This window comes from Rutidosis leptorrhynchoides, chromosome 10, assembly GCF_046630445.1.
Source record: "Rutidosis leptorrhynchoides isolate AG116_Rl617_1_P2 chromosome 10, CSIRO_AGI_Rlap_v1, whole genome shotgun sequence".
NCBI classification, from domain to species: domain Eukaryota; kingdom Viridiplantae; phylum Streptophyta; class Magnoliopsida; order Asterales; family Asteraceae; genus Rutidosis; species Rutidosis leptorrhynchoides.
This window is the reverse complement of record NC_092342.1, coordinates 10,963,661-10,970,890: the sequence shown is the minus strand read 5'-3', so window position 1 is coordinate 10,970,890 and position 7,230 is coordinate 10,963,661. Positions and strand designations below refer to the sequence as shown.

At 35.5% G+C, this 7,230-nt stretch overlaps 1 protein-coding gene across 1 annotated transcript; it reads left to right on the top strand.

Annotated features, from left to right (window-relative positions):
- The first annotated feature begins 425 nt into the window (after positions 1-425).
- LOC139871536 (ABC transporter B family member 21-like) lies at positions 426-5,437 on the top strand. Its single transcript, XM_071859236.1, has 8 exons — positions 426-671; positions 958-1,012; positions 1,208-1,383; positions 1,593-1,814; positions 1,899-2,137; positions 2,216-2,741; positions 2,815-3,088; positions 3,381-5,437. Exons 1-8 carry the CDS (start codon positions 534-536, stop codon positions 5,435-5,437), a joined length of 3,687 nt encoding a protein of 1,228 aa, XP_071715337.1. The 5' UTR covers positions 426-533.
- Positions 5,438-7,230: the final 1,793 nt, after the last annotated feature.

Below are 7,230 nucleotides of genomic sequence, written 5' to 3'. Positions count from 1 at the left end.
ATACAATATGATCAAATGAAAAAACTGTATCTATTGAAATTCACTTATGTAAATAATATAGCTAAAATCTATTTAGTCACACATGTTTTTCTTTTTATATACTCAGTAAATAAATATTTACATCTATGGCTCTATACTTTGTGTATACGTGTGTGTGGAATTCGCATTCTGTTTTAAAGTCTTTATAGTACTGTTTTCATTTATTCATTACACTTACATTTTCATGATACACATTTCATATCCTTAATTGTAGGTATAATATATATGTTATCACACACCTTTTTTGTTTTTTTTCTTAAGTAAACATGGACTTTTCACAATACGTTTTCAGGTAACTTCTAATTATTAAACTTATTAGTTTAACAATCATTAAGAAAGCCTGTATGATGAATACCGATGACAACGACAAGCCGGAGGCATCCACATCTGCCACGTCCACCACTAGTGTTCGACATGACAAAGAAGAAGACAAAGAGAGTAGTTATACGGTGCCGTTTTATAAGCTATTTGCTTTTGCTGATTCCACTGATTACATGTTAATGTTACTCGGTACAATTGGTGGTATTGGAAACGGAATATGTATGCCTCTCATGACTATTCTTTTTGGTAACCTTATTGATTATTTTGGTGAGAATCAGAATAGTCATCATTTGGTGGCTGTTGTTTCTAAGGTATATCAGGAAAGTTACAATAAATTATTATTTTGTTATGTTTTGTTGAACCATCACAAGATAGTCTAGTGGTTAGGGCTGTGAGTTTCTCACAAGAGATCTTTATATTCAAAACTCCCCAACAACATATCTTGAGTAGTCAGGGAAAATGGTCGAAAATTATCATTAGATAATCCAGTTATACAACGTACATATGAGTAAAAAACTCTTCCCCGTAGTCTGAACAGTGAAAATTCATCCATTTACTTGTTATGTTTTGTTAATCGTTTATGTTGTTTGCCTATAGGTATCATTGGAATTCATTTACCTGGGTGTTGGGTGTGGTGTAGCTGCATTCCTACGTAAGTACATACAGAGTAATTTAGTTGAAATTATTTTGTCGTCAGTATTCAAGCGATATCTAGTTTGGGGGTGATTTATATCCTTTAACAAACATATTTTTGAGCACACATGTAGTTGATTATTTTTTAAAACGCAATGCGAAATAACCCCTTGCTTATAATCTTATAAGTGCTAAAATGTTGTGTTGTGTGTAGAGGTGGCAATGTGGATGATAACAGGAGAACGACAGGCTGCAAGGATAAGAAATATGTATCTAAAAACAATAATGAGACAAGACTTATCCTTTTTTGACAAGGAAACATATACGGGAGAAGTAATTGGCAGAATGTCTGGTGATACTGTCCTTATACAAGAAGCGATGGGGGAGAAGGTTAGTAGGTACACAATTAACGAATAAGGTTTTTCCTGTTCAGGCTACCCGATATAGGGGAGCAACGCGACCTATCCGGTTTATCCATGACTGTTTATGACCTTTTTTATGGTCACCTGAAGATATGTTGTTATTGAAGTCTCTAAATGTCGTACTAACTTAACTTACAGACAAATTACTAACTTTTGATAAATTTTATGGTTTTCAAGGTTGGAAAATTCACACAACTAATGGCAACATTTATCGGAGGTTTTGTGTTAGCATTTGTCAAGGGATGGCTTCTTACACTTGTCATGTTGTCTACAATTCCCCCATTGGTGATTATTGGAGGAATTATGTCATTAACGATAGCCAAGATGGCATCACGGGGACAATCTGCATATGGTAAAGCATCTATTGTAGTTGAACAAACAATCGGCTCAATCAGAACGGTAATGAAATAAGAATAAGTGAAGTTTTAAATCATGTTTATCTTCAGAAGCGTTATCTACTGATCACTAATTTTACTTTTCTAGGTTGCTTCTTTTACGGGGGAGAAAAAAGCTGTAGCTAATTACAATAAATCTCTTATAGAAGCTTACAATTGTAGTGTTCATGAAGGTCTGGCTACTGGAATTTGTCTTGGTGCAATGCAGCTCTTCATATTCTCTAGTTATTCATTAGCTGTTTGGTTCGGTGTTAAGATGATACTTGAAAAAGGTTACACTGGTGGTACCGTGTTGATTGTAATGTTTTCTGTGATGACTGGATCCTTGTGAGTTGTCTATCTCCTCTATATCCAAATTTCCAACCTTGAAACTTTAGTTATTAATTTAAATGTGGGGTTCAACAGGTCTCTTGGGAAGACGTCACCTTGTTTAAGTGCATTTGCTGCAGGTCGGGCAGCAGCATACAAGATGTTTGAAACTATAAACAGAAAGCCTGAAATAGATTCTTATGATCCGAAGGGGAAAGTATTGAGTGATATTCGTGGTGATATAGAATTAAAGGATGTGTATTTTAGTTATCCTGCAAGGCCAGATGAGGAAATTTTTAGCGGATTCTCTCTTTACATCCCAAGTGGCTCTACTACAGCTTTGGTTGGACAAAGTGGAAGTGGAAAGTCTACGATTATCAACTTAATTGAGAGATTTTATGATCCTCAAGCAGGGGAGATTCTTATTGATAATATAAAACTAAAAGAATTTCAGTTAAAATGGATTCGGGGAAAGATTGGTCTCGTTAGTCAAGAACCTGTTTTGTTTACATCTAGCATCAAAGATAATATTATGTATGGGAAAGATAACGCATCTATGGATGAGATTAAAGTTGCAGTGGAGCTCGCCAATGCTGCTAAATTTATTGGAAACCTACCCAAGGTTTGTAACGTTTAGGCTTATTCTTTTACTTTTTTGTATATATCTTTGGTTTAATAATTTCGCACACTTTAAGGGATTGGACACGATGGTTGGTGAGCATGGAACACAACTCTCCGGAGGACAAAAGCAAAGAATAGCTATTGCTAGAGCGATAATTAAAGATCCAAGAATCCTTCTTCTGGATGAAGCTACAAGTGCACTTGATGCAGAATCGGAAAGAGTTGTTCAAGAGGCATTAGATAGGATAATGGTGAATAGAACAACTGTGATAGTTGCACATCGTTTGAGCACCGTCAGAAATGCTGATATGATTGCAGTCATTCATCGGGGAAAGATGGTTGAGCAAGGTAGTTCATATGCTTATCGGAGAAAGATTTTAATCCTTATTTTATTTCATAAAGATTACTGGCATGAAAATATAACGTGTTCTAGTTTGTATCATTGTAGCTAATATGTTTGCACCAACAAATATGGCTCAATACCATCTTTTCAAAAATAAAAAAATAATAATAAAGGCTCAAACTTTAGTAAACAGTTACTTAGAAAAAGGCCAAATGCTCAAAGTTACTAATTATCATGTTTATTATACATACTTTTCATAATTATAACTTTAACAACTAGTAATTGTTGATTGACCAGGATCACATATAGAGTTACTTGAGGATCCTGAAGGAGCATATTCTCAGCTTATAAAATTACAAGAGGTTAACAATTTCTCAAAAGGTCAAGATAATGCAGAAACTAGTACGGACCTTAGAAGATTATCAAGTCAAAAATCAACCAACTGGAGGTCAATGAGTAGAGGATCCTCTGGCAGTAGACACCTCTTAGCGTCTCTCTCATTCAGTTCTCTAACATTCAGTTTACGTGCATTAAGTAGAGGTGTCTCTACATCTGAACCCGGTAATATTGAAGAACAACAAACTTTAGAATGTCATCCTAAAGTCCCATTTCGCCGCCTTGCCTATCTTAACAAGCCAGAGATACCCATACTCATAATAGGTTCCATAGCTGCTATTATTAACGGAACATTATTCCCGGTGTTTAGCATTCTACTTTCCAGCGTGATTAAGACATTTTATGAACCACCACATAAAATGAAGTCTGATGCAAGATTCTGGGCTTTAATGTTTTTGATATTAGGAGTGATATCTCTTCTAGCTACTCCTGGAAGATCATATTTTTTTGCTATTGCTGGATCTAAGCTAATCAAGAGGATTAGATCGCTATGTTTTGAGAAGGTGATTAATATGGAGGTTGGTTGGTTTGATAAGACAGATAATACGAGTGGTGCAATTGGTGCAAGGTTGTCAACAGATGCAGCCAGTGTTCGTGGTTTGGTTGGTGATGCACTTGCTCAGCTTGTACAGGATTTATCATCTGTGGCTACTGGTTTAGTCATCGCTTTTTCAGCATGCTGGCAATTAGCTCTCATAATTCTCTCCCTCATTCCCCTCATGAGTGCTAATGGTTATGTTCAGATGAAATTCTTGAATGGGTTCAGTGCTGATGCTAAGATGATGTATGAGGAAGCAAGTCAAATAGCAAATGATGCAGTTGGAAGTATAAGGACGGTGGCTTCTTTTTGTTCAGAAGACAAAGTGATGGAGCTTTACAGAACTAAATGTGAGGGTCCCAAGAAATCGGGGATAAAACAAGGTTTGATAAGTGGGATTGGATTTGGAGTGTCATTTTTGTTACTTAATTGTATGTATGGAGCGAGCTTTTATATTGGTGCTCGGTTTGTAGAGTCCGGAATAACCACATTCACAGATGTTTTTCGGGTATTTTTTGCTTTGACAATGGCTGCCTTAGCTATATCTCAGTCGAGCTCGTTTGCTCCAGATTCAAGCAAAGCCAAAAGTGCCGCAACATCGGTTTTTTCTATTTTAGATAGAAAGTCAGAGATTGATCCGAGTAATGAATCGGGAGAGAAATTAGACATAATTAAGGGTGAAATAGAGATTCGTCATGTTATTTTTAAATATCCTACTAGACCCGATGTTCAGATATTTCGAGATCTATGCTTAACCATTCGTAGTGGTAAGACGGTGGCATTGGTCGGAGAGAGTGGAAGTGGGAAATCCACAGTTATTCAACTCTTGCAAAGATTCTACAATCCAGATTCAGGGTCCATCAAGTTGGATGGAGTCGAATTACAGAAATTTCAAATTAAGTGGCTCAGGATGCAAATGGGTCTTGTTAGTCAAGAGCCCGCATTGTTCAATGAGACCATTAGAGCCAACATTGCTTATGGTAAAGATGGTGATGCAACAGAATCTGAAATAATAGCTTCTTCAGAATTAGCTAATGCCCACAACTTCATTAGTGCCTTACACCAGGGTTATGATACGATGGTAGGTGAAAGAGGAGTACAAATGTCAGGTGGGCAAAAACAACGAGTAGCGATAGCTAGAGCTATTGTTAAGAGTCCCAAAATACTACTGTTAGACGAGGCTACAAGTGCACTTGACGCTGAGTCAGAAAGAGTAGTTCAGGATGCTTTGGATAGAGTGATGGTTAACAGGACCACAGTGGTGGTTGCTCACCGATTGTCAACTATTAAGAATGCAGATGTGATTGCAGTAGTCAAGAATGGAGTGATCATTGAGAAAGGAAAACATGATAATCTAATCAATATCAAGGACGGATTCTATGCATCTTTAGTTAAACTTCACATGAGCCCTAAACATTAGGTATGTTGCATCAGCTCTTGCCTTTATTTTCTTGCATATATAGGTAGTAGTGTATATTCTCATTTACTTTGTAAAATAAAATGGAAATATGTAAGAAAATGTACGCAAATTGTTAAAAGTTTTACACTTTTTTGAAAAATATCAATGAAAAATCTCTCATGTCTTATGTTATATCTTTCCTATCCCTCATAAGTTTGATTAAGTACATTGTATAATGTATAATAGAAAATTAATATTAATATTTGACTAAGTTTTATTGACCAACCTGTTGGACAAAATAAAATCAATACTCAAGATCCACACTCTATAATTCAAATATTATTTAGCCACTACTTCAAGATTATAAGAGACTTACAAACAATTTCTCTAACCGATGTGGGACGACTTGTTACATGAAATACAAAACAATTACAAAAATGGAAAAGCTACCATGAAGTTCTGCTCTCCGACATAAATAACTGGTTGAGTTAGTCTTCCATCACAAAAGAACTGCAGACCTGCCTGCGAGCCCCACGACTATCCACTACAAGTTCTCTCAACGCATAACTACATTACATAATCATGGTTACATTCAAGGTATTATGTTAGAAATATAATTATAGTACAAATGATATAGTAAAAATGGTATGAGGAATCATATCATATTATCATATTAATATTATTTATGCAACATAAATGTCGGTTCAAATGATAACCTAGTATAAAAACCTAAAAGCAAAAGTCTACAAGAATGAGTCTACAAAACATATACGTTGAAGCATGTAATCCGTTATCCTCAGACTCTCAGTGCTCATTTCTACCTTTTCTATAGCCAACAAGGAGTCTTCAACACCATCATTAGACGCCTTCATCGAATATGATGATTGTTCAATTTTGTAGGTTTGTATAAGAGTACATGGAAAATCAAGAAACTAAATGATGCCTTTTTGTTCTTTTGCCTTTTGTCCTAGATTGATTAGGAGAAATTTATAGTTGTTTATTATACAAACTGGGAAATAAAATTAAAATTATGGATTCATGGGATAAGAAAGTGGTTTTATTTGTAATAGATTAGAATGTTAAACCCAATCTTAACTTGGCTATATTCTTTAAAAAGTGTACAAATTTCTAACAGTTATCCTTCACTTGCATACATATTTTGAAAAATAAAATAAAATTAAGAAGCATCACTCTACTAACATATGCTGTCGTATATGAAACCAGAAATGTGACTTCTCTAATAATTAGAGCTTATTTCCTTGATATTGATCAGATTTTCATGTTTTCCTTTCTCAACGATTACTCGTACTCACCACTGCAATCACATTAGCATTCTTAATGGTTGACAAACAGTGAACAACCATCACTATGGTCTTGTTAACCATCACCCTATCCGACGCATATTGAACCACTCTTTCTAATTCAGCGTCAAGTAAACTTGTAGCCTCATCTAATAGTAGTATTTTAGGACTCTTAACGATCGCTCTAGCTGTTACTACACTATGTTTTTTTCCCAACTGACAATTGCACTCCTCTTTCACCTACCATTGAATTATAACCCATGTGTAAGGAACTGCTGAACTTGTGGTCATTAGCTAACTTTAAAGCAGCTATTATTTCATATTTTCTGGCATCACCATCTTTACCATGCGCAATGTTGGCAATAATGGTCTCATTGAACAACACGAGCTCTTAGCCAACGAGACCCATTTGCATCCCGAACTTAATAATTATATAATTCAAACTCCATCCAACGTGATGGAACCCGAATCTAGGTTGTAGAATCTTTGCAAGAGTTGAATAACTAACGATTT

Coding starts and splice junctions, on each gene's coding strand:
- LOC139871536 (XM_071859236.1), top strand. CDS start 534: ATGTTAATGTTACTCGGTACAATTGGTGGTATTGGAAACGGAATATGT. Junction 2,138..2,215: donor TCTGTGATGACTGGATCCTT/GTGAGTTGTCTA, acceptor GGGGTTCAACAG/GTCTCTTGGGAAGACGTCAC. Junction 2,742..2,814: donor TTATTGGAAACCTACCCAAG/GTTTGTAACGTT, acceptor GCACACTTTAAG/GGATTGGACACGATGGTTGG.